Raw genomic sequence first — 26,616 nt, forward strand, 5'->3', positions numbered from 1 at the left:
AAAATGGTTATCACTCACTATAATGCAAAAAAGCAAAGCTACTCCCAAAGTTACACTTGAGGATAGGGAATGTTTGCATAAAACAGGGATGGACTGACTGATGGTGTAGTTAGCTGGTTGAAAAAGATCAGGGCTTGACTTGATGCAAGCTAAGAAAATCAGCAGTAGGATACTCTTACCCAAAGTGGGGTCAGATTCTGGAAAAGAGAATAGGGGTTGTTATGAAAAGGATAGTTATCAATTCCTGCTGCAGCCACCGAGGGAACAAAAGAAATTTATTTCAGGTGTTGAGAACAATTCTGTAAGTATTAGAGCCTATAAATTACTGGAATAGCTTAGGAATTTTATGAACTCTCCCTCAGTGAGACTGAAAGGAAGAAATTAGACAAACACACATGGTGCATTTCGTGCCGCTTCACTGGGCAAGGGTGAACTAGATAATGACTCCCCAGTTACTGTATCTGTGATGGTGCTTTGACTCTACACCTACCTGAATTTTCTTCCCACAGAGGACTCCAGTATAACCAGGACGACAAGAGCATACGTTAGGCAATACGCACTTGCCTCCAAACAGACACTTCTGGCTGCACACAGCTAAAAAGAAAGAGGTACAGATGTGGCTTTATTCATGAAAATAACTTGGTGAAGGAAAGGTGGCTACTATCTCTATATACTTATTCTGCCTGCTTATAGGACCTGAGAACCAGGTAAGTATTTTCACAGGCAAACAGCCCTCAGTGTAAGAAGACTTCACAGTCACGTGGAGCCAACAATGGTCTTATGGCCTATCCCATCCCCCTTATGCTTTGATGCAGATCTAATATGGGAACATACTGAGGGCATAAATGAAACGGAGACAGGGACATGAGTAACATGGTTTTTAATGCATCCTACTATTTCAAGCTATTGCAATGGCCTCTCAGGGTTAGAGCAAGCCATCGCACACTGCCATGGCCCCAGACTACCATTGTATTCTGGAGGGCTTCAGAGTGGGCAGAGGAATCTCTACTCTTTATCCTGCCTTTGACACAGATCTGGATTAAAATAACCACCAAGATGTAGGACTTCTAGGCACTATGTATTGCTGAAGCAGTCTTAACTGTGCTGAAGGAAAAATTTTACAGGTCACATCATTCTTACGTGTTTGACACTGGATTCCTTCCCACTGTGGAGGACAATGACATGTACTTGGTCCAATACACTCCCCACCGTTCTTACATTCCTGAAGACAGATTGCTGCACAGACATCATCACAAAGTTTAGTTATATTCCAAGTGATTACTTTTACTTATTTATTTATTTAAGGATGCTCACAAGAGGCTGAGTGCTTTCTATACACAAGAGTCACATCATCTTCACTGAATATCCATCTAAGATCAACAGGATATTAAAGAAGAGAGACAACTAGAAACAAAAAAGCCTGCAGCCAAAGGATGCATTGAGATGTTCTGATGCATCACAGATTGCTACAAAAGCCTGAAATACTGAATTAAGTCAGCACCACTAAATAGCTTTGTTTTTTCCAAATTTACCTTTCTAAAGCCTACACCTTACTCAGAGATCTTTTGTCTGTGATGCAATTTAACACACAGTGAGTAAATTCATGAACATTTGGTCCAAAGTTATTTTCTATCACCCATTTTTCTGCACATTCATTCCTGCTTATTAAGCTATAATCTAAAACCCTATTATTTCTCATTGGTTAACTATTTGATAATCAAATCTCTCTTCCACAGTGTCCAGGAATATCTCACACCTGCCAATATGGGTAATATTTTTTTCAATAAAACTTTCCAATAATTACAGAAAGTAATACAAGGAAAATTGGTTTTCCTTCATGCCATTAGAGAGCTCATTGACCATATCAATATCTGGGCCTCGGGTGGGTACCCTGACAGACACTAACACTTGTATCTATTGGATTTCTACCACCCATCCTCATGCTAATTTTCATGCGGACTGTGCTTTTATCCATGCTGCTTCATTTTATTTATGCACCATCAATAACTTCATTAAGAGACAATGTGGCCCACAGCTGTGCTACCATCACAGTCCTATTTCTACCTTTCCTAAAGAGCTTGTGCCCATTGCATCTTCTCTTCCAACCATTTCCCACTATGCTTCCACAGTTTTCCAATATTTCACTGTACTTTTTTTTCTATTGTATCTGCTTTTATGTCCTACAGCACAAATTGATATTCTTTCACTTCACTGACTCACTCTTAGCAGTCGTATGTATGCAGAAATACAGGTGCTTCTTATTTAGATGTGATTTGAGAAAGAAACAAACATTATTTGCTATACAAGAACTTAAAAGATATTTTGGTCTCAAAATTTAGCCTAAGAACTGCATGGTGTTAGTTCCCACCCTAAATTTTGCTGCCAAGTTGTAGACCATTATTTTCTCAATGCGCATATATTCTTGAGTTCTTTGGCACTAACTTCACATTACTTGTGTGGACAGAGTTGTCCTTTAGTAATATATTACTTTTAAGGTATGGTTCTCCTCTTAACTACAAGATACTTACGTGTGTTACATCTTTTTCCCCTCCATCCTGAAGGACAAGAGCAAACGTTTGGCCCTACACACCTGCCCCCATTCATGCACCTTGGCTCACAGACACCTTAAAATCAAAAACATCTGCTGTTTAATACATTTAACTGATTACAGAATAATTTATTGGTTATTTTCGGATCCTGGAAGGATTTTAACACTGGCTTACTTTTTTCACATCTTCTGCCTGTGTACCCATCAGGACAAGTACAGACATTATTTCTCATGCAATGACCACCATTCTTACAAGGCGGGCTGCAGACAGCTATGAAATACAAACAGGAGGAAAAGGCTGAAGTTTGCATTTTGTTTGACTTAGCAATATACTTCTAGGAAACAAGAGTGCAACACTCAAATTTTGACAGCTTATATAGACATTCAGCACTATCAGACCTGTCTCATAAAAATCATATTAATGTGGACTGGTGCAATAGTAAAGACAAAATCAGATAAAAAGGGGTCAAGGTTGGCAACTGTATGTGGACATGAGTAACCGGACTACATAATATACAATGGAACTGGTTGAACACTGCTCAGAAGTTGAGTGGAAGATACAGCAAATTTTGAGTCTCTGTTCTCCTTCGCCATTCGCTGAATCAGTCATGAAATCTAAAAAATAATGTAATCTCTGTTTTACACTACGTCTCAGGTACATGACTTGATTGTGAATTTTTTGTCTTAAGATAACAATGTTTCCTCATAATGGCAGCTAAAAGGGGAGAGAGGAGAAAAAAAAAAAAAAAAAGATTACCATTCTGACACTGGGCACCAAAGAATCCATGTGGACAGAGGCAAATGTTTGGCTTAGTACAGGAACCACCATTGAGACACACAGGGTCACACATCGCTGCAGAAACAGGGTCAAGAAGAGTGGTGGGCATGACATCCAAATAAAGTCTATAAAATATGTACTTCTGTTGCAAGGACAGGAATTAAACACCTAAGATGACTGCAGGTAACACCATTCACAAAATCTTTACCCAAAATTTTAGGATCAGTATTAGACTTTCTAGAGGTGCTGCCGGCAGCAGAACTAACAGTGGAGACAAGAGGGAGTGCAGAGACTCTGTAGCAGTAAGCAGCCACCCATTGCTGCTGTCTAAGCCACGTGGTTCCAAATTTCAAACTATGGGAGGTCCTACGGGTACTCTCCCAGTAACACAGAAGTTGCAGGAGTGTTACCTGTACTGCAGGTAGGTCCGTACCACCCAGGTTTACACTGGCAGATGTCTGGAGTAAGACATTCACCACCATTCTCACAGTGTCTGTTGCAAACCACTACCATCCAAGAAGTTGGGAAAAGCAGGGCGAGGAGGGGTGGGGGTAGGGAGAGAAAGAGCTATGTTATAAGTTATGCTTTATTCATTTTTCAGTTCTTTCCCAAATATTAACACTGGAAACAACATACAATTTCACTAGTTGAGGAGGAATTGCTGAATAGATTAAATGTCTCAACGCCATAAAAAGCTAGCACCAGACTACAAAGGTAAATAAAATGTCTTTCCATGTAATTATCCATGGTCTGGTTATATTTAGTGTTAAAAATCTAGAAAAATTCAAATAAATTCTAAAACAAATGGGAAATTCAATACCGAGACAAATGGACCATGTTACATGATGGATTTGACGGAGGCCAAGAAAGTTCACTCAAATGTCCTCAATCACTTCAGCAAGTGCAGCTGCATGCATAGAGTGACATGAGACTAACAAGCAAAGACATTAAAATATCATGGCTGTGCAAAACCATGAATCACTTCTTCAGGACAACACTTCATTCTCTATAGTATTGCTTAACAAAGAGCAGCTTTTTTTTTTTTGGTGCCACAACTGAAATTAGAACAAGAAAAACTGAGCATGAAGAGTCCTGGGATTTGAGGAGGAGACAAACAAAGGACTTTCTCAATTAGGGGTCAATAATGCAGTGGCACATTCAGGTGAATGATATATAAACAGCATGTTTAAATTTGGACTCTCTGAATGGTAAAAATTACCAGAATGAAATCTACCCAAAATCTGGAGTTGCAAAACTGCAGCATGTAGAATTTGATATGTAAAAGACAATTTATGTGAGACTAACTAATTCCAATTTTTCAGCTATGATCACAGCAAATTTTCCAAATTTCATGACAGGTAAAAAAAGACCCCATAATGTGGTTCTGAATTCAGTTGTCCTGTATCACCGTTCTTCTGACCTACCATTCACTGATACTAACTTCTGTTAGTCATCTAACATCGTCTACTAACGTCTAACATTTAAGATGATAGAAGTTAAAAAGCTGTAAGGACATATTAAACATCTGTGTTTGTTCTGAAGGTAGTATCACCTGTATAATGTGTTCAATGTCTCCATGTTTGTGAATCATAAATAATAAACTATCTGCAATTTTTATAGTACATTATGTTTTCAAAGTTACGTGCAAATACCATCTAATTAATGTTCAAAAAGCCCAAGTATGGGAGCCTTCAAATTGGCACACTTATAACATCATTTGCTACCATTAGGCAGAGCACATCAAAAATTTAAACCATAATTTGCTATCTTGCTCCTGAAGAACAGAAGAAATGTTCTGCATTCTTCCCTTATGCTTTTTTGCTTACTTGTCTCACATCTTGGTCCCACAAAACCGTATGGGCAGGTGCAGAGATTTCTGGCCAAGCACGTGCCTCCATTTCGACAGGGTGGTTTACAGTGTGCTGCAGATACAGAATTATGTTGTTCAAGAAATCACCTCTAAAAAGATGCATGGATTGGTTATGCTTTAGAAAAGGGAAATGTTAATAACTGACAGTGAACAAAGAACTGGAAATAAAATAAGAAGCCATATGCAATGCCCTTTGACAGGAATAAGTAACAAGAACAACTTAATTCCAACAGAGTACACAGAGTCCCAACAGTGGTGGTCACCCTGAAGAAAAGTAATCTGAGACAATTTCCAGACAGGACTTCCCTGTCTTTGGGACTGTTTAGCTTAGAGGCATCTATATTCACTGGTGAACTCCTCAACTTACTGTGAAAGCTAAATTTAGAAATATCCAATCACAAGCAACATTTATATTGTATATCAAAAAAGGCAGGGTATATACCAACATGTTACTAAAAGAGTTCTATTAAAGTAAAAGTAAAATGAACACACCTCTTTGCTGTCAGAACAAACAGTCATGAAGTTATTTACAGCATCCTTTGGGTAACTGGATTCAGAAGCAAAAAATATTCTATTTACCTTCTTCACAAGCAGAGCCACTGTATCCTGGTAGACATTCACAGACATTGGGCTTAATGCACTTCCCATGGTTTTTGCAATCAGGTCTACACAGAGCTGTGGAGAAAATCAGCAGTGATCTTCAAATCATTAATTTGTGGCTATGAGTTACCACAACTAAAGCAAAATGCCACACTCACCAGCCTGACAGTTATAACCAGCATAGCCTGGCTTGCATTTGCAAATATTGGGTGCCACACACTCCATATTTTTGCCACATGTTTGTCTACATCTTGCTGAAAGGCAATGAAGAAAACAAAGAAAGGAATAAGGAAAATGAAAGTGGCATTTCAGCAAAACTGTGTCTTGCCTAATATAATGAACAGATCACATAGAATCCATTAGGTCCCTGCCCATAAGTGGGGAGCCTGAGACACATTAAAAAAATATTTTTAAGTGCATCCACACAACTAAAAGCCTGTAGGCTATGCCAATATTAATACTGAAAATGAGAAAATTCAATACTCCATGCATTTCACTGATCACACAGTAACAATGTACTTTCAAGTTATGAAGACGTCACAAGATCCTTTTCTGCAAAGCTTTTAGTGCTGTTATTTGTAATACCTTTGCAAGTGAAGCCATCTCCATAATAACCATAAGGACAATGACCGCACTTGACGCTTCCATCCTGACTTGGCTCACAAGGTACGCCAGGAAAACAGGGTAAATCAATACAGGTTACTGCCTTAGGAATCACCATTTCACTCAATTCTTCAGGAAGCATTTTTGGTGGGACAGTGACTTCAACAAGGACAAAAGGTAAAGGACTCGCTTTATGCTTGGCTAGTAAGTGCTGAACTCTGTGAGCACTTCCACCTTTGAATACTTTGCCCGGCAAAGAAAACCCTTTCCTTATATTTGTTCTGCTGCTAGGAGAAGTCTTCCTGCTGGTCTCAAAATAGCTGTAGGCCTCAACCTGTGCCCTTGTTTTCTTCTCAGGTGATACAGCATGGCTTCTTGAAGATGCAGTCATCACAGCATGAACAGAAGAACTCTCTTCCACATTAGCAAGGTGACCACTGATGGTGCTGAGGGCATGAACAATGCTTCCAGTAACAACAGGTTGTACAGAAGCACTTCTCTGAGAATTAAGTGACTTCCAAGTGGTGATTGTTTCTACTGTGGAGGCTGGTGGAGAGCTGCTACTGACCATTCCTGTAGAAATAAATCTCTCAGGGACATCTGTAGAACTGGGAATATAGCTTGAGATGCTTAAAACCTTCTCAAAGGATGATTGTTGAAAACCTACAGCACATTAGAAAGAAAGGGGGGAAAGAGTACAGGAATATTATGAGACTTTTTTTTCCTTTTGAGCGTGGGGAATATCTTCTGAACAGAAAAATGCACAACCCATTCATTCTGTGCTTGAGGAAGTCTCTCCATGTGCTACATCAGAATATATGTATGCAGTAGAACCTAACTCGTAACTGGCAGAATTGGAGAAGATCAAGGTATTCTGGCTATGTCCTTTCCCACCCTCACCATGGTCTTTTCTTGGCTGGAAGATAAGGAGAAAGCACCATATATATGAGTCAAACAGCAGAGATTTTCCCATATTGGGTCAATAAACAGCTTTACTGTCAATTACCAGCTCCATATACTGCTGCTAAATAGATAACTGAGACAGAGTTTAAAGAAAAGTTAATGCTTATGGTTCACCAGTGTGTCTAAGTGCTAGTAATAAGCCTAGAGTCTAGAAGCAGATATTTAATCACAAGTATGCACATACCTATACTCACTGACACACCACGGACAGTATTTTAGGTGAATAACCCATCACCTTGTAGCAAAAGCATTAACATGCTTTACTCTCCAAACTTTTTTATCAACTTTCTTAAAGCTTCTGCATGGGTTTTATTAGTGGGATGTTTCATGTGTTTTATAAACAACAGAGACTGACTCAGCCTCCTCATTGAAAGGAGTACAAGGTGAATGAAAAGTTCTTCATATTCTGCCTAAGAAGACCAGGTCATCTGGTGGGTTGTGGAAAGGAGTATGACACTGTAATCCCAGAATGGCAGAATGCTGTATATGGGCTTTTAGCATTATGGGGCAGAGGAGGAATGGAACTGGGGATTATCCAACCTAACAAGCTCTGTCCCTAACCCATTTAGAATGGTACTAGCAAATGATCTACAAAAGGTTAAACTTTACTGAATCTTATTACACCATGCTGTCTCCTACTGCTGAAAAACAAACCATTTTACAGCTGATGAAGAATTATCCAGCATTGGCAACAGAGTGAGAGATTTTTCCTCCTCCCCCACTAACAATTCGGAGATAAAGGGAAAAGACACATGAGAATTTCCTGCAAAGAAAGCCCCAGCAGGCACAGAGCTGGAAATGCCAGCAACAGCGTTTACAGAAATTTGGAATTAAGACATTCACTTGCCATATCCTTCACCTTTCCTTTGAGTTAAAGTAGGAAAATGGCATTCAACATAATGCCATAAACTTTTGCTTATCTCATATAACAGATGTTCCTATCCCCATGTTACCTATTTTATGTCAGTGGTTAGTCAGAAAAACAAAAGGCAACAGTAAGAATGTCATATATCACACTGTCAATAAAATGACTTGACTGACCTAAGGGATTTGTTGATATTGACATTTCAGTCTCATTTTTCAGATCAGAATACAACTCCAGTAATGAATTAAATTGAGTCAAACTGAAAAATTAAAGTGAGTAACAAAACTGACTAGAACCTTTATTTGTCAGTTATATTCTTATCAGTATGTGAATCAGAAATTCCATTTTCTTCATGAAAAAAATCACCTTTATTCCCTCCAGTTTCTCCTGTGGAATCCTTTCTTTCAACATAAGTGTCTTCAAAGCTTTCTAAAAAAAAAAAAAAGATGTGAAGGCACATTTATAGTTACTTTTGTTTCAACTGCAAATAAATTATAAACAGTTAAAGTTGTAGTACACAGAAGTAATCCAAAATTCAGAAAGCAGATAAAGAGTAAAAATTGTTTCTTAAAAGTTTTCAATGGAGGATTTTAAAAATAAAAGTTATTCGATGATTGCACTGTAAACAAATGTTTGGTCACCTTACTTGGCGAGTGCCTTGATTTAGGTAAATAATTTTATGTTAAGCAATAGAAAAATATTTTGTCAATAATTGCTCATAATATGAAAATAATGCAGAAAAAAAATACATCTCATTGTATTCTACTCTGGTATAAAAGGACTGGGGTATCTTGTACCTATTTTTTCTAGTCACCTGAAAAAGTGTTTTACAACTATTTGACCCAGTGCAGTCGAATGTTGTCATCAACTGAGATTCTGTCCCAGCCATCAACAGAGATACAGGCCTGTTTTGCTGACTACTGAAGAGAGTTCTGAGTTACCACTGGAAACATGAAGCACAACCAAAGATATTTTATCTGAATGACAATAACATAATAGCATTCTTTTGAAAAACAATTTTACCGTAACATGACTTCCCATCTCCCTGCAGATCATTTGGGCATGAACCACAATAGTAAGAACCAAAAGTATTGAAGCAAAATACTCCAGGGAAGCAAGGACTGGATACACATTCATCTACATCATCTTGACAATTTTTACCTGCATTGAAATACAGATTTTTTTTTTTATAATATTGTGTCACTAGACTTTGACAGTGTGTTTATAAAAGATAAAAGCAGAATGTACTCATGTGCTGAAATACAACAAGGGCATCTATCAAGTGCAACAAAGTATTTCAGTGCATCTAGTAAGTACAGCTGACTACATTTGATATCCACATTTTCTCATCTTATATCAAGTATCTTGCTTATTGTGGAATACGGAAAAGATGCGCTGTGGGGACTACATGTTTATCTGCAGGCATAGGAGGAATCACAATGCAACCAAACTCATCACTCCTTATGTTTCACCATGTTGCTGAGTTTACCTCTGCCAAGGAAAACAGTGGAAATTTGCTCTCATAACATAAATAAGCATTACATTCATGCAAGAAAGATCTTGAAGTGTATCATATGACTTTATTACAAGACCATGAAATTTCTTCATACTCTTAACAGTAAGTTATTTATAATCAAAAACTTAAAAAAATTGTAGACATAAAATTAGAAACTCCTATTTATCACTGAATGTGATAAATGTGTGTAAATAAAGTAGTGATTTACCTTGAAGTTCAGGTGGACATTCACAGTAATAGCTGTTTATTCCATCCACACATCTGCCAATACCACACTGGTTAAGTTTACAGTCATCAGTATCCACTTGACAGAGATCACCTTCAAATCCAGCCACGCACACACAAAGATATCTTCCACTTCCAGGTGGGAAATTAATGTTTGTCACACATGAGCCATTATTTAGGCAATCACACGACTTTACACTGACCTACAAGACATGCCCAATAAGACAGTTTTCTTTTTTTAATGAACTAGCAATGAGTTTTGTAATTAGATATCTTAAACATCTTACTAGTAAGTGTCATTTTACTGTGATATTCATTACCTCTATTTCTACCTTAGTCTTTGCATTGCAGTCATCTGTCAAAGAAAATGTTAATTTATGGAGATTCATTGACACAGCTTTCCACAAAAGGAGACCTGATGGGGAAAGACTGGCACCTTCTGGACCAGAATCCAATGTGAAATGAACAGCAGAGCCCTCTGGATCTGAAGCCAAAAACTGATACACAAAATCTTCTCCATAAAAAGTCTGTAGCATACCCTGAAAAGTTTCAAGCACTGGAGGCTGGTTGTCTGTAACAAAGGAGATATTTTCCTCTTTTAAGCAAAAGTTGCAATATACTTATAAAAATTAAAAGAAGCCCACCTTTCTATTAAGGAAGTTACACGTAATTATTTCTCCTAAATTCTAATGTCATTTGAATGGCACAGGAAAAACACTAGATATTTTAATTATAACTGTAACAACATAACCAAGAAATTACTTATACTACACAAGAGCTTGTAAAGATGCAGTGCATCTACACATAGAAAGAACTCAGAATTTATCAAATTTAACCACTGTATTTTGACTATGCAGAGATAGTTTGTAGATGAAAGTACAGAAAGCCATAAAACTCAGAGGTGATTGGTGTTTCCTTTAACAAATGAATAGATGTTGTTAAGCAATACTTAGGAATGGGCTGCAATGACTATCCTGGCAAAACTGTGCATGAGGTGATGGCATAAGTTATTCATCCATTGTTCCTAGGAAGGATTTCAACCACACAACAACTTACACACTGGTAAGTCTTAGTCTGTTCAGATGCCTGCACTGTTGAGCTCTAACCTATTTGGCAAAAATAGCTAGATTTCTAGAGACACCAGGTGAAAACAAACAAACAAAACCCCAGCACTAGGACAAGTTCTGTGAAAGAGAGAAGCAGAAGCCCTGGGGAGAGTGTAGGCTTTGAAGTTGGGACATAGGAAGGTGATAAAGATTGCTAAGTGAAGTGACTGCTCCAAGGAGGAACCCACTCACTGTGGCGGAAACCATAAAGGAAGAAGCAGCTATAATCAGTGTTTCAGCAGTTAGATTCTGACACTGTTCCTAATGTCATCCACTCCAGAGAAACGCTCCTTAGTTTTGGGGAATTGCCTCTGATTTACATTCTTCTCCCATTTCTGACTTCGGCAATATTGAATTCCAGTCCATGGTTGTAACATGGAAATCCCTTCACTCCCTGACTGCTGGATGAGTTTCATTTCATTCAGGTTTCACTCTTTTGGAATAGTTATAGCTACCTTGGCTTTCAGTACAAGTTTGAACTAGGAAAAGATTCAGCAAGACAGGCACCAGAAGTCCCACTCATACAAGACCCTTCCCAGTCCAGGCAGTCTTTCCAACACATTCATCCATGAAAACACTGATGGAACACTTGTACTTGAGATGTTATGGACTTGGGTTGATGGGACAGGCTGGATGGCTACTAGTAAAGCCTCAGGAGATGCCCCATTTGGCGAAGGGACCAATATGATCTGTATATCCAAAGACTAAGATCTGAACCAAAAGAGCTACAACTTGTAGGCTAGAACTTTGTACTATGGAGAAGAAAAATGAAGAATCTAGACTTGGGTCTTCTTAGTGTGGTTTCTAAATGGACTGAAGTATGCCAGCCTTGGATATTCTTTCAAGTAACTGTTTAGGACATGTATCTATGCTATCAATGGGGATTATGTCCAAATATTAAGTGGCTAATAAACATGACATGCCATTTAATTTGGTTTGTATTCTCCTCGTTTAGTGTCAGAGTCATTTGTTGGAAAGTATCTTTTATTCCTAAATGCTGAAGACAAGCATTCATGGATGTAGCTGTGACAAATATCAGGACTTCAAAGTGCCAATGAGACTGAGAGTTGTTAATTTTCATTAGTTATTTGTAATGGCTACGGGAGGTGGGGCAAGGAAAAAAGCAAAGCCTGACTTTTATATGTATGGTCTGGAAAAAAAAAATATCATTTTTGGAAATTAGCAGAAATGTCAGATGAAAACCAACATCAAATTACAAGCTAAAGTAGTGGATACTAAGCCTTAAATGAAACACTGAACTAGTTATACTTAAAACTTCACTATTTCCATAAATTTAAAAACTTAGTAGATTTTCATCTTCTTGCTATTAAAAAAAAAGAACTATTTAGAACTTACTTTCAACAACTGACCAAGTTAACTTTGATATGTCTGGTCTGCACAGTAAGCAAGGGCTGGTTGGATTTGTGTCACCTTCACCGTAACAGAGTCCATCTATGTTGCATGTTTTCTCCTTTTAGATAAATGACAACATGATTCATTAATTTTTAGTTATCAAACAGTAAATCCGGATGAAATTGTAAAGTCTCAAATAAAATCTAATCTATTCTGCACTTCCACTAAACAACTATGGATGTTTTTACATCTAAAGAACTGACAGCATGTTTGGTTTTATTTGGTAACCATATAAAGTGCTTTTGGTTTGACTTATGTAATTTAAAATTGCCTCACACCAGCTTCTCTTTCTGTGCTTATTTCTGTGCATGGAAAAGCCCTGTTGAAAACAAGAACAGCGTACGTTCTGCTGATTTTTCTAGATTTTCTTTCTGCCTGAAAAGATGTGTATTTTCATAATAAACATAGAGGGTAATGAAATACATACCTTCAACATACATAACCCAGATTCTTGTGGTTCACATGTCTGACAGGCTCCATCATATAATATCATTGTTTTAGAGTTGCTATAAATGAATCCATCATTAGAAATCTGCAAGATATACAGTAAAAATGGATTAACCCATACGTGTATCGATGTATCACCAGCATGGACTGCTAGCATGAACTTCAACTCATTGACAGACACCTACATTTAGCTGTTTAAACTCTCATAATAGTCACCAGAAATCTCATTAACCCTGCCAGTAAGTCTAGGCAGATATTTGACCAACCACATGCAGGCGTCTATTTTAGGGTAAACTGAATAGTGTGTAGTCTTTATTACCTTATTGACTCAATCTGTATGACAGCTCGGGTATCTATGTCACACAGGGATTCGTACATGTAGACTGGGCTCAACAGAATTTTCCCATAAATGCATCTTATGTCATTTGAAATGCTCTGGGATAACTGCCTGGCCTTTAACTTGTACTCTTCAAGAATGCATCTCTCTGTAGGTCCTGGGTCGTATCTACCAGTCCCCTGGCAAGAGAACACTCTCAAATGGCACTCAACACTAAGCTTAGGTGATGAAAGTGAGACCCTAAGTTAAGCAAGCTGAGTTCCACCTTTAGGACGATTTAAAAAAGGATACTATCTATGTAATATATTTTCAGCTTAATAGGAGTATCTGTAAGTGAGTATTTGAAATTTCTGTAAGTACCTTTATTTGCCACCTGGAAATGGGTTTATCATCAACCAGATCCATGACATCAGATTGCTGGTCATCATTTGGTAACTGGCAGTCGACAGTCCTGGCATTTTGGAAGGCAGCTGGTGTAGTTAGAGGTTCTCCGGGAATCCATTGTCTATCACTATACTAAATGTTAAGACAGAAAATCTGTTTTTCAGTGAAATACATCACGAAAATATTTTTATCAGAGAAAAAACCCCATGTGTTGAACAGTCTTTGAACAAGTCTAACATCTCTGGATTAGAATGCAGTGGGAAATGTCATTATCTGTGCACATATACTTCTTCCTAAGCCTGCTACTGTGGAAGAAAAAGCAGAAAAGCTTTTCCTGCCACACGGCCCCTTGGCACTGTATTGCCAAGGACAAAAAGGTCTTCCAGCTGAAGAGTACTGTGAGGGTTAAGCAGTGGGTGATCCTCTAACAGCACTGATCTGATGTATAAGTGCTTCTATCCCTCTCCATCTCTGTTCCCATGAGAGGACAAGCGTTAGTTGAAGGAACAGATGAGGTTTTTGGCAGGGCTCAGGTATCATTCTGGGTGCTGGGGGAATACTGGTAAATTAAGCCATTAAGCCCGTGCACAAGACAACAGATTACACCATTAACCCTGTAGACTTTTCTTCTAAACTGCAGTGAGGACAAGTCATCCAAGGATCTATCTTGAGAGTTCAAGGTTAACTGAATAGGGATGATAATACTATTTGACTGAAGTATTGATGTGGAAGCAGGGATAAGCACACTAAAAATAAAGTTAGATGGAAGTAAGAAACTATACAGACTAAGAATCAAGAGAACAGCAAGATCAAAATAATTTTGAGCTTGACTAGGTTTTACTGAGTTGGCACATTTTTTCAGTTACTAGAGCCAATCAAGACATTTATTCAATCTCAGTTCTAACATGGGCAGTCCACTGCTGATAAGGCCTTGCACTTTTTTTTTTTTTTTTTTTTTTTTTTACAAACAGTAAAATAACAGAAAAATTAAAACTTTTGCTGAAAAGACATATGAGCTATTTTTGTTCCAACCAACCATTTTTCTTTCACCCTATACTCAGTTAAGGAATTCACAGCAAGGGTGAGTAAAAGCATAACAGCTAAATATTTCTAAATATGTCATTTTGAGTGCATTTAGTACCATAACCTTCGAAATGCGATGCAGTCTATTTCTCTGGAAACCTTTTGTTATTTGCTAGAGGCAAATTCACGTAAGTTTTTCAGAAACATATTAACCTTTCAAAAATCAATTAAAAACCTTCAGATCTACTAGCATTCCAGCTCATTAGGTTCATAGAAAAACTTATTTCTGCAGTTCAACATAAATAAGAAGGAACTAAAACTGTACTTTTGTATTTGGGAGGTTAAACACACTCTTATCCTTTACAAAAACATTTGTAAAGTCTGGATCTGTGTAATCATGGGCTCTTTGGCCATGTCCTACCCAAACCTCTATCAAAAGATGTGCAGTAGTTTTGCATCTGTGAGGTACTTCAATACAGAATTCTCTGAATCACCTCTTTTAGCATCATGCACAAGACCTACATCTTCCAAACACAGTAGGACAGCCCATGGACAACGGGTTTGATTTAACCTTTCAAAAGCGAAAATATAAAAAATAAGAAATTCAGTGTGTATTAGCTCTATATTTTGCCAAAATGCCTCTTCTATGAGATTCCAATCATTTCACTTTAATCTCAAAATACATGGAGTTCTATACTGTTGCAAGTCCACGACATTTGCATAAAGTCACTATTACTCCAGCCTGAAAATTAAACAAAACAAAAAAACCCCAAACATCCTTCTGTTGTATTTTCAAGGAAAAAATTCTCAGCTTCCTCCTCAACTGCAGATAACAGCAGTAGTGTTCATTTTCTAACCTGGCTCTTGTCAGTGAGAAGATAATTAATAAAAGTGATTAAATAAAAAGTTTTTGTAGTTGGGAGACAAATACACCACCATAGTGTGTTATATCAGAATATCTTGCCATGAGTTAAAACTGAGACATTTCAAACTGTGATAAATGAACTCCCAACAATTGTCTCACTGTGAGCCTGTTCTAAAAGTCTTTTAGCCTAATGGAGTGTAAACCTACTCTCAACTGTATCATTTCAAGCCAGCTTGCAGATGAGTGATACATGTTGTGTTGAAGAAAAATCTATAGCCAGCATTGCTTAATCTGTCAGAATAACGTTAGCATCTGCTGGTACTAGGTAAGGAAAACTTTTGTCTCAAGAACAGAATTTTCCCACTGAATGGTTCCCCTTTTGCCATCTTCCCCCACTGCCACCATCACATCAATGAAACACAATTTTACTTTGAAGCTCTTTTTATTCTCGTGTCTAACATGACATAAAAACTTGTAATTGCTGATTGTTTATTCCACGCTAACACCTGTAAACTGCTTGTAAGTTTGCCCTGAGCAAATTCTAGATCTGAGTAATAACAGTCTCTCTATAGAGATTCCTCTTGGTTTACAGTGCAACATTTTTAATCTCCTGTTCAAACCTGGGGTATAGAGCTGACATATATCATTAAATAGCCGTCGTATTCTACCCCAGGAAAATGGACATCAAAAATGCCTTTCTCTTTTTGTAACAGATTTATTATGTTTATAAAAGGGCTATTTCAAGCCTTAGATTTGAGACAGAAATCTAGTAATGTCTTTAACCTTGCTGTCCTTTTTCAAAGAAGTGGTACTTCAATTCCTCTCCATAAGCACTTAAAAAACCGAACAATGATGTTACTAATAGGGCTGCCCTTGCCCTTTTTCTGATGGATAGCTGCCATATGCTGTTATCTCCCTCTTGGCTGCTGAACATTCCCATTACGTTTTGTATTTCTCTTATCATGGAGGAAATGACAATCTTGCAAAGACTTGAGTGTCTGCTGCAAAGTGCTGAGTGCCCTTGCTTTTAGCTTCTACTAAAGCATTGGGTGGTACCCACATCAATAAATAATATGTTAGACACTTTTTCCCCTCATTCTCCAAGAAGTTTAAAATGTAATTGTTACTATTCAGAGAGACTTACCTGTAATTTGATAATTTCACATTTCAGATTCAATGACTCCCTGAATCCATGTCCAAAAGCTCTCACTGATGTGCAGTCATACTGTCGAATATCACACAGCCCGGCGTTCTCCAGCTCTGTAATTTCTGGAGCCTGGTCTTCGAAGCAGAGATTAAACAATGAATGTTAGTATATTAACTCATTCATATGCATTTACATTAAGCAATATGTTTATTTCTCTATTCAACTAAGAAAATAATGTAAACAATGAAAGCTGGACCCAGCTGAAGAAAGGCATAAACAGAAACATTTTTTATTGTTAAAATGTATCTTAACTTTAAAGCTAGGGTTTTGTCTTCTCTTGGAACTTGAAAATTATGAAGCAGAGAAAACATTCGTCTGATAACAAACACTTGTGAATGTGTGTTTTGCTTTCTCATTTATGGTTCTTTATATGACACTTGCAGAATAAAATCTAAATGAAACTCAGGCCCTAGGAATAGGAACTGGAAAGGTTATAGTTATGCAATAATTAATAATGGAAATCCTTTTTTTAAAGACTAAACAAAAGTATCTCAGGTGGAAGTTATTTCAGGAAATAAACTGACAAAGAAAGTGCTCAAAAACAGTTTTTAGGAAGCAAAAACCAGTTTATTTGACTTCAACAGGAATAAAATATACCTTCTTATTCTCTTAACCTCTTTCTCTATTTGCATTTAAATAGGTCAGTAAAACAAAAACACCATTGAAAACCAAAATATTAATAGGGTTTGTTTTGAAAGGGTTTTGACTTTTGTAGTACTTTTCATATTTTTCCAGTGTATCTGCTTAACTGAATTTTAGTTAATGTCTTATTTACTGAAAAACCCCCACAACCCTGCCCAGCATTATTTGCTGTACCTCTTTTTTTCTTCACCATCAATTCTGCTCCCACCACATCAAACAGTTAGCTTACAAACATATAACATCACCAAAACCATCCCATTTACAGTTAATAAATAGGATCATATAGACTATAAAAAATTAGGGAATGGATGGATGTGGCAGATGTTCCAGAAGAAGACAGTGTGTGGAAACACAGCTAATCTCTTGGGGCAATACTCTGGATTGCAAACTCACTGAGTGGTAAATTTTTTAAATTTGATGTACCAGAAACTAAGCCCATGTTTTACCCTTTGGGAACAAGAAGGCTGAATAGAAAACAATTATGGCTGTATTAAACTGGAACTAAATTGCTGGATAACAAACAGGGCCACTGCAGGGAACACTTGTCAGTGTACAAAAGCAGGAGAGAAAGGCAGAAAAACAAACGTATATTGCACAAATATTGAGAACATTATTTAAGTAAATCTAATTTTCCCCCCCCCACTCACCAGACAGTATGCTGCAATCATATGAGCTGTAGCCTTGAAAACATGCACAGCCCCATTCTGTACATTCCCCATTACCACTGCAGAGACTGGGACACTTTAACACAGTAAGTAGGCTCTCAACCGACCCTTCAAGTTCCTGTCGGTTGTAATTTATTTCTTCTAAAACTCTTTTCTCACATTCATTCTCTAGAAGAGCTAAGGAAGCTTCTGCCCAGCTGAGGTCATCTTTCAGCAGCAGATCTTTAACGCACATATTGATCGCATCCTCTACTCGCTGGCCAAGAAGGCCATCACAAGATCTTCCTATACTGGAATTAGCTATTGCCTGCTGGCATAGTAACAAAGCGCTGGACTCCGTGAGGCCAGAAGGTGTGGGCCAAGAAGGAAGAAACTTTTCATCTGTGTCAGTGGCATGGTCCTCTGGGAAAAAATAACTATATCCTTCTAAGTCTGTTTGGCTAAGACTTTGGAATAGAAATACTGGATGATATTCATAATAATTTTGACGCTTCCCCCTGCTTGTAACAGATTGACTGTAACGGTGAGAATTTCTTCTAATGCGTGAGCTTGAAGGTTGTTCTCTTTCTACACCAGCATTTCCCATTGAGGTTGCAGAGACACGTGTGTTTACCAGTGATTTGTGAAGCTTGGTTTGATTAGCCTCCCTCTGAAGAAGTGTAGATAAATCCATTTCATGTGCAGATGAACGTTTCTTTAGGCCTCTGACAAGATCAACAGGACCAAGATACTCAGCAGTGACATCCAGCCCTGGTATCAAAGAAAGAAATCTACCATTTTCACTTTCTTTACAAGACAGAGGAAGTTCTGACTGATAAACTGTCTCTAGTTTATTCACTGATCTATATAATCCAGCATCTTCAAGTGCGCAGTCACAGAAGACCGTTTTTCTAGAAGATGCTAAAGAAGCAGGTGTCTTGTCAAACAAGCTATCTCCTGGTGAAATTCTAGAGAAGAAAGAAAAAGATGAAATTGTATCTGAACTGTTTTAGTAAAGCATTAACATTTGTTTTGCTTTTTGTTCTTTCATACTTCTACAGCATAGATCACAGAACCTGCAGCATACAGCTATATTTAAAGACCAGTTAAATCACAAAACCACGAGAGTAATTTGTAATAGAAGAGTTGACAAGAGTGGATATTTTTTGTATAGCTTGATACTCTGTTCAAAACCTACTCAAACTAATCTTGCATCATACTACTTAAATACTAATTTGGCACTTCAGTTTCAATTTTCTCTGAAATTAATTATGGAATGTAATGATGTCATTCTAACATTAACTTAAAAACTTAGTAAGATTATTTATTATTTTGACAAGTATTTAAGAGTGTGAAGGAAAGACTGAACCAAAAATGATGACATTTGATTGAAACAAATATTTTGTTACCTCCATTCCTTAATAAAAGAAAAAGGAACATTAGCATGGTTTGGGATTTCCACCCCACTTGCAGTGTGATAGTCATTCTCTGCACTTCCATCAAAGGTGCCACAGAGTCCCACTGTATGTCTGTAATCTGAACTGGGTGCCCTAAGTGTTATGCTCATTCCCCATTCACTCACATCAGCACGAACGAAAGCTCCAGAAGAAAACAAAACCTAAGAAGAGATTGATGATATCATCGTGAGAAAGATGGTTTTTATTTTACCTAATAAAACCAGGTATGTTTGTTGGCAAGAAACAATTGGAAAAGGCCAGGCATATAAAGACACCCCATTATATTCTTGCTCTAACTATGCTGGATCAGACAAATTTCATTATTTCTTCTTCTCATGAAGCCCCGTAAATAAAAACCCTACACATCTCAATCTTAGCAGGCAGCTAGATGGTGCCTTATAGGTCCTTAAACTTCATCCATCATTAGTAGGTATATTGGGGAAGGTCAGTGACTGCAAAACCACAGAGAATCAAAGATCAGCTGGGCTGCTCACTCTTCACATGCTAGCAATGAGGAAAGGAATGATTCTGGTAATATGAATAGACTCTTTGGCACCACTTTTCTCCACTTTCTTTTTGTCAGCTACGTGATTCCCTCTGCTAGTAGCTTAATATATTTCTACCTGCAAAGATGATTCTAAATGTTCTAGATAGCTCAGAATAGTCTCAAATATTTAGTATTTAATTTTAGGCAACTTTATAATCTCTTGAAAGAAATACCAGAAGTTTCAAGAACAAAATCCATTGCAAGTTTAAATGCTGTTTCTATTATTAACTTGCTGTACAAATCTGAGTAAGTCACTTAATTCTTCTGGTTCCTCGGTATCCTTTCAATTTCTCTATTGCCTCATGTCATCTTCATATTTCAGATTTGAGGTCTTCAGATGAAGTGTTTCAGATAAAAGTTAAATTATTTAAAAGTCTTATACTAATAGCCAAACCCAAGTTGAAAAGGCATTATCTGTTTTTACGGCTTGCTCTTCAGACCAACAGAGCGATTAAAGAGCAGTTAAGGGCTTCATTTTTACATTCTGCTTCAGTTGAAGTTCAGTGGAGTCCTACAGTAATTCCATCTACAAAAGAAAAGCTACAGGAAATTTTAAAAACAAATGTGAATGTTTTATCTGAGGGCCACATTCTCTAGAGAAATCATCTACACTTCCAATTCTGTGGATTACATTTGGCATATTAACTATCTACATGCACAGACTTCCTATATGACACTAGCATGAGCAAAACAGAGCACACAGAGATCTCGTTTTGGAACATCAAGGCTGCTAAATAAGTGCATATTAAATCTGAAACCCTTCCACACAAGGGTTGTATACTGTAATTGACAACATGGTTCCAGAAAGGTATGCATGTTGACACATCTTTGGTTTTGAGGACAACATCCTTCACTTACAAGCAAAAAACTCGCCAAAGGACTACAATTGTAAAATAAACATTATGCTATTGCTCAACTGCAGAAAATAAAACATGTTTTAGTTCTGAAGTTGGTGTGAATTAGTAAAAATAATTGCTGAGATAACCATTACATCTGCAAGCAATCACTTACTACTTACTGTTACTTTTCTTCCTAGGTAGGATTCAGTGATTCTGACATTGCTTCCTGTTATGTCTCTATTTATTACAGATAAGTGTGGCTGTGACTCATGTAGCTGACCACCGCACATGTCAAATGCAATTATATCACTTCCTTCTTTGGCAACAAAGCCACAGTTACAGGATGCCGGGTAGTGAAGACTTCCACAGTCCCACTGGCGAACATGAACTTCAAAATCTCGAGATGTACTCTTATAGAGAACAAATGTTCCTGTTTTAAAATTGTCGTAGAGTCTGGAATCAAAAGAATAGTGTGTGATATCACTTGGGTTATAAAATAACTGTATCACCACATCAGCAACTTTATCTTAAAACAGATTTCTAATATTTGGTGAACTTTGATACCACAACTCATTTTCTTGCATCAGAAAAACCAAACAGTACAGCTCACAAACCAACACACAACTTTGTTCTGAACAAACACCTCTTCCTTTGTGCAGCTCTAAATCAAAAAAATTAAATCTGTTTTACAGCAGAAAAACAAGGAATAAAAGAAGGATCATGAGCGTATGTAGACAATGGTTGTGAATGGAAACAAAGATGAAGGCACTGCCATTCTTTGATATATTTTTTTTTTTAACAGTGTTTATGACAGAACTGGAGGGTATTCCTCAACCTTTGTGTTTCTACAGCAGTACACCTATGCAGCAAGAGCAAAAAGATGCACAGCAGTGTACATGTGGGAGGCAGCTGCTGAAAACTGCATAAGTACCCTTGACAAAATGATTTAGAAAGTCACGTACTTTTAAAAAGGTCTACTTTACTAAGATGAAGATGGGGAGTGCTTATTCACAAAAGATCTGAAATTATTTAAGATGAAAACCGTAAACAGTGACTTTTTTTTTTTTTTCCTTAGGATTAGCCATCTGTTCCCTGAAGCAAGGTTAAAATAGTCAATTTAATGATTCAGCGGTGAGGAGAAAAAAAAAAAAAAGAAAAAACCCCAAACTTCTGCTGTAAGTTTAATAGCCTCTTGTCTATAAATGGCATTTGCAGAATGGTGTATTTGCTTTGTGTATAATGGGCCAGCAGGCAAACTGCAGATGGCTACCCTAGTGGGACTGCACAGGATTACTGTGATTCAGTAAGGACAGTTCCTTTTCTGTTTCCTCACTGTAAAATAAAGTAGCAACAGACTTTATCCTTAAAAAGTTCCTCCCCTGCAGCATCATGCTTCCAGCCAAAGCATATCACAGTAAATCACTGTTTCATAAGAAAGCTTGATCAAAATGCATTGACGGTTAAAATGCCCAGTGAAGCCTTCCCTATAATTTCCACTGAAGGAGGAACTGCAATATCAGGATAACCTCAGTGACTTTATTATTATTATTACTAGTCACAGTGCTATCAGAGAAGCAATTACAACTTGTCATTTCCCTTCTGTCATCAAGTTCACAAGAAGAGTGAGGTTGTGGGCTGAACATCCTTATTTGGAGGCAACATACCCTCTTCTTCTCACCCTGCCATTTGAAGGAATGTGCTTCTGCTGAGCAGAGAATATAAAAGTCCCAGGTGCGGAACCTGTGTTTGTTCTGACACCTTCCATGAATGAGAAACACTTTGAAAGACAGAAGCATACCAAAAACATGCCATCTGTGGCCAAGGAAGCCGTCTTTACTTTAGAAAGAAGGTCAGTGATGTGCAAGTAACAGCAGTGAATAAGTCACTTTCAATGCCATTAATGAACTCACCACAATGTCACACAGACAGCAGACAGCTTCTAGCAAATTGATCCTTACAAGGATTCAGATACTGACACACAGAAATAGGGAAACTATACTGCAGATTGGAAACACCTTTGCATTAAAACAGTTTTGCCTAATCAATCATTTTATCATTGTTCATACTGAGTAACATTTCTATTTTTCATAGTCAAGACTGTACAGCAACCACTCCTCTCTTGGCATACTCCTCTAAAAAGGAAAATAGTCAACTGCTTCACTCTTTTGCCTTAACCCCAAAACTTGGATTTAGAAATACAAATATTACAAACATCATCACGACTGGCAAGTTTTTACTAACTAAAGCATGTTGATTCTTACTGTCCAAGAAAGAATGTAAAATACAGAGTGTAGTTGTGGAAAACTACACCTAACTTGTATCACTAGCACAGACTTTAAATCAGTCAATCAGTCAACCCCCAAAAAGTCTCAACACACTTAAAATTAAGAGCAGCAATCCAATGATTACCTTCCATCAAACGTAATTATATGAGGGTCAGTAAATGAGTAGCAGTAGGCAGTGGGTAGATCCTTTACTGTAATCTTCAAAACAAAGCAGCACATAGTAAGCCATGTCAAATTAGGAAATAAACAGACTCATGCACATTATTTACAATGCTGGTTTACATTCTAATAAATATATTATATTATACTTTTAATCAATCTGAGTAGTTATATCAATATTAAAATCTTAAAAAAATAATTCAAATCAAAAGACAGCATTTCAATGAAAATAAAACAATGTAAAATCAACCACTTAGAAATCTTGGTGTGAGTCAGCTAGTCACAGCTGAAATAGAAGCTTCATTAACATCAGCCACATTTCCGGCCAGTTTACAGAGCTTAACATGAAGACTTTAACCTGTGTGCTTTCTGGAACATAACCATTCCACAGGAAATTCTCACTGGATATAGGTTCGACTGCAATTCTGGTAATTCTGTCTCCATCCCGCATAAAGTCTGTCACAGCAGTGAAATAAATTACAGCTTGACTACAGATTCCATTACTGCAGGGCTTCTGGAGAAGATCCACATGACAGGAAGAAAGAGCCAAGTTTAAACCTAACTGCTCTTTACCTGTTTTAATGAAAACACATCATTAGTGAGTTTTCGTCTAAATAATTCACATTTGGTATACTACTGTTAATATAGACAATGACTTATTTACAAACATTTTCATAAAGTAATTATGCATTTTTCTTGGGTTTGGTCATGCAAAACCCGCTCTATACATCTTCATATGCAAACCCAAGAAAATGGGTTTGAATTTTGGAGTTTGATAGACAAATAGAAATCATGATAGGCTTGCTAATGTGACATAAAAATGGTTGTCTGCATAGGCAAGGCTCTTCCTGGGGTTCACAAGATTTGTGCTTGAGAAAGTACTACAGAAAACAGTAATAATGGTAAAAAATGAGGACTTCACGACTGCATATACAATACTTGCAACACAAGAGGTCAACAAGATGAACAGAATTATAAACTTTGCAAGTATTACAGTATTCTGTCTACGCAAGTTAAAGAATATGGCTCCAATATCAATAGCTGCCAAAAACATCTGCTAACTTCCACAAGTAACGGATTGTGGACACATTCTTCCATACTTTCAGCAGCAGTGTATACAGCCTGTGAATATTTTGTTTTAACATTTAGAAAGGATTTTACAATGTAACAGCTTCTCTGAAGACGACCAGTGGGAATATTTAGAAAAACACATTAAATATACAAAATGCAACAAAAATCAGGATAAGACTTACCTTCATCAGTATTTAATGTTAGTGAGATTTTGCAGTCACTTTCAAGTTGGCTAAACTCAGGACAAGGAATAGGAATGCTACTTTCTATTGCCAGTCTGTATTCCTTCCCATCTTCTGATATATCGTATGTTTCTGGATGTATCTAGCACAGAAGAAACTGTACTTAAAATGCAAGCTTTGTGAGTAAACTACAGCACTGCTTACTAACCAACTAGGAGTCCAGTATAAAAAACTAGAGATGGAATGGCATGGTGCACAGCCTGCTCCACCTGATCAGGCTTATCTAGATGGTCTGAAGAGCAGCAGCACACCGAGGAGAAGATGAGGACACAGCAGCAAAAATCTTGAAGAGGTGGGAATAAGGGACAAGGATAAGGAAAAGGCAAGAGTAAAGGCTAGCTAGAAAGGTAATGAATTAGCACACCACATTAGCACCACAAAAATGTATTCTCTGGGTAGCTTCTGGAAGCTAAAATACAAACAGTTTGGTGTATTGTCTGGGGGGAAGGGAGGGGAAAGCTACCTACAGGCAACAATGTCCCGAAAGAATTTGCAAGCACCATATTTCTCCTGGGATTCCTCTCAGTAAACTTACAACACAGCTCACTATAGATGCATAATCAAAAAATCAACTAGAGATCAGTAACAGAGGCCTACACCTGACCATTGTACATTGGGTGAAATCCTGAATGCAGCCTCACAGGAAAAAAAAAATAATTCGTTCACACTTTGCAGTGTGCACTACAGACTTTTTGCACTTACGTGAGATCAGTCTGGGCCCTGATCCTGCAGAAACATAAACTCAGGCTTAACTTTACGAAGGGCAAATCCTTAAGTCAACAGGACTATTCCCAACATGTAATGACATGCAGTATGTCTTTCTGGGATTGAGGTCCCATTCCTGGCCAGCAAATGAGTCCCTATAGCTACATCCACAGTAGGAATTAAAATGAGCTTGGAGATTGGCTGCTGACCAAGTGGCACGCCACAGCTCATGTCCCAGTTTCCCTCTCTTAAGCCCAGACCAGGCTGGCCTCACCCTTCCCTTACCCCCATGGCCAGCTGGAAAGACGCCCTGGCTTAGGCTATCCTGTGAACCATGTGCTGGAAGAGCCTGCTGGCATTGGCCAAAATCATGCCAGAAAAGGCAGCAGCAGTTAAACGTAATTAATGGACAACCATGTGCCAGGGCTCAGGCCTGAGCCGTGGACCTCCTAGTTTACAAATACAGCATCAGAGTTGACTCCAGCTCCTGGAAATCAAGGCTTTCACCATGCATGTGAGTTGCTGATTCAGCCTTCCTGCACCTTGAGTACACGTGGAGTACAGAAACAACTTTGATTCTTCTGCTTTTTGACAAATTTAAGTTCACTACAGCCAACAACATGCTCCATTAATTCACAGTTAATACATTTTGAGTCTCTTCTAGTCAGAGGACTGACTGCTGGACAAATACTCAGAAAGATTCCTGCCACGATAAAGTAAAACATTATTTTCTTTCAAAATTACCTTAATGCCAGCAAAAAATTCCTTGCTTTCAACGAAAGAGCTTTGTATATCTGGCTTCTCCATGAAAAAAGCAGAACTGCTACAGTAGACCTGTAGGGCAAAAGCAGCGTAATAGAATACATTTTTGGTATGAAGTGGTCACGTGAAGACAATCCAACCATCATGGGTCAGTTTGATGGATTCATCACCCCCAGTCTTCTGTTTGTACCAGAAATCACCACTTGCCAGTGATGCTGCTTAAGAAAAACAAAGAAACAGAGCAGGCATCCTAAGACCTTTCTCTGGCACCCATCAGCGGGGCAGAGACTTCTTGAACTAAAGGCGGCATACAAACCATCACGTTTAACAAGCACCTAAGTCTCCACCGATTTAACAAATCCCTTCTGGAGCATTTCTGCATCCCATGACATCTTGTGGAAACGCATTCTATACTTTATTACATGCTATTTACTACTTCTTGTCTGTTTCACATTTTTTGCCTTTTAATTTTGCTGAGTGCCCATTAGATTTTAGATTCTGCAAAACAACCAT

The 26,616-nt window shown here is 37.8% G+C and overlaps 1 protein-coding gene across 1 annotated transcript in view; it reads right to left on the reverse strand.

The window, feature by feature from the left end:
• The window catches only part of VWDE (von Willebrand factor D and EGF domains), a 42,023-nt gene that overhangs the window by 2,950 nt on the left and 12,457 nt on the right, over positions 1–26,616 (reverse strand). The window contains exons 6-30 of the mRNA XM_074849135.1: positions 26,086–26,175; positions 24,577–24,718; positions 23,682–23,896; positions 23,289–23,362; positions 21,059–21,332; positions 19,446–19,654; positions 18,040–19,004; positions 16,688–16,824; positions 13,632–13,787; positions 12,915–13,019; positions 12,431–12,545; positions 10,289–10,539; positions 9,952–10,171; positions 9,251–9,388; positions 8,594–8,656; positions 6,382–7,062; positions 5,955–6,050; positions 5,776–5,871; positions 5,153–5,248; positions 3,737–3,832; positions 3,306–3,401; positions 2,724–2,819; positions 2,529–2,624; positions 1,141–1,236; positions 491–594 (exon numbers count right to left, since the gene is read on the reverse strand). Coding sequence (XP_074705236.1) covers positions 491–594; positions 1,141–1,236; positions 2,529–2,624; positions 2,724–2,819; positions 3,306–3,401; positions 3,737–3,832; positions 5,153–5,248; positions 5,776–5,871; positions 5,955–6,050; positions 6,382–7,062; positions 8,594–8,656; positions 9,251–9,388; positions 9,952–10,171; positions 10,289–10,539; positions 12,431–12,545; positions 12,915–13,019; positions 13,632–13,787; positions 16,688–16,824; positions 18,040–19,004; positions 19,446–19,654; positions 21,059–21,332; positions 23,289–23,362; positions 23,682–23,896; positions 24,577–24,718; positions 26,086–26,175 — 4,707 coding nt within the window. The remainder of the gene's footprint in view (positions 1–490; positions 595–1,140; positions 1,237–2,528; positions 2,625–2,723; positions 2,820–3,305; positions 3,402–3,736; positions 3,833–5,152; positions 5,249–5,775; positions 5,872–5,954; positions 6,051–6,381; positions 7,063–8,593; positions 8,657–9,250; positions 9,389–9,951; positions 10,172–10,288; positions 10,540–12,430; positions 12,546–12,914; positions 13,020–13,631; positions 13,788–16,687; positions 16,825–18,039; positions 19,005–19,445; positions 19,655–21,058; positions 21,333–23,288; positions 23,363–23,681; positions 23,897–24,576; positions 24,719–26,085; positions 26,176–26,616) is intronic.

This window comes from Strix aluco, chromosome 1, assembly GCF_031877795.1.
Source record: "Strix aluco isolate bStrAlu1 chromosome 1, bStrAlu1.hap1, whole genome shotgun sequence".
In the NCBI taxonomy this organism is placed as follows: Eukaryota; Metazoa; Chordata; class Aves; order Strigiformes; family Strigidae; genus Strix; species Strix aluco.